General features: G+C 48.2%; 1 protein-coding gene across 1 annotated transcript; it reads left to right on the forward strand.

Moving 5' to 3' along the window:
* Window positions 1-188: 188 nt before the first annotated feature.
* On the forward strand, window positions 189-611 carry Pmar_PMAR015429 (cysteine protease, putative; the record flags this gene model as incomplete). The annotated part of the gene is made up of 3 exons (XM_002778314.1): window positions 189-286; window positions 336-430; window positions 481-611. 3 exons carry the CDS (start codon window positions 189-191, stop codon window positions 609-611), a joined length of 324 nt encoding a protein of 107 aa, XP_002778360.1.
* Between the last annotated feature and the right edge of the window lie 194 nt (window positions 612-805).

Below are 805 nucleotides of genomic sequence, written 5' to 3' on the forward strand. Positions count from 1 at the left end.
CGCTACAGTGAGTCACACGTAAGTGACGTGCGGACCGAGAATGTGTTCCTGTTCATTTTCGCTAATTCGTTGGACCCCGGAATACCAAGTCATCGATCCTATCATACTCTAGCCTTGTTCAAACTTCGTTGAGACTCACCGGTGAAGACTCGCGTTACCTACCAGTTGTATCGAGTGATCGAGTTGAAATGACTACCATCTCAGTCGTATTCCTCCTCGCCTTTCCTGTGTACAAGGCCGTGGATCTGGAAACCTCGAGCTTGGCTTTCATTGGATTCCAAAAAAAGTGAGAAACGGTGTGAGTTGTATTTCGTTTATAATGCCTTCTTTTGCAGGCATGGTAAAAGTTATGACAATAAGGATGAAGAGATGAAGAGAGCTGCTATCTTCCATGACAACTTGAACTATATCGAGGAAGTCAACGCCCAGAGTGAGTGATACCGGTCAGTTGTAAAAAGATGTGCGTACTGAGCTAATCAGACCTTTCATACAAGTTGGGAGTCAACGAATACACGGACCTGACTCTCGAGGAGTTCGCCGCCCTCAAGCTCAGTTCTACCGATATGAGCGAAGGCATGGGAGATGGATTTGTTGCTGGAGGTGAGATCTGAAACTCTCTGTGTCCGTTGGAAGCCTGTCGTTTCCGTGTCAGCTGGACCAACAACTACGACTCTTCCAACGTCGGTTGATTGGAGAAAGAAGGGTGTGCTCAATCCGGTTAAGGACCAAGAACAGTGTGGCAGCTGCTGGGCATTTTCCGCGATTGGTACCTCTCCATGGGACCCGCTAGAGCCCTCGAGACTTG

Source organism: Perkinsus marinus, assembly GCF_000006405.1.
Source record: "Perkinsus marinus ATCC 50983 genomic scaffold scf_1104296949928, whole genome shotgun sequence".
Classification (NCBI taxonomy): domain Eukaryota; phylum Perkinsozoa; order Perkinsida; family Perkinsidae; genus Perkinsus; species Perkinsus marinus.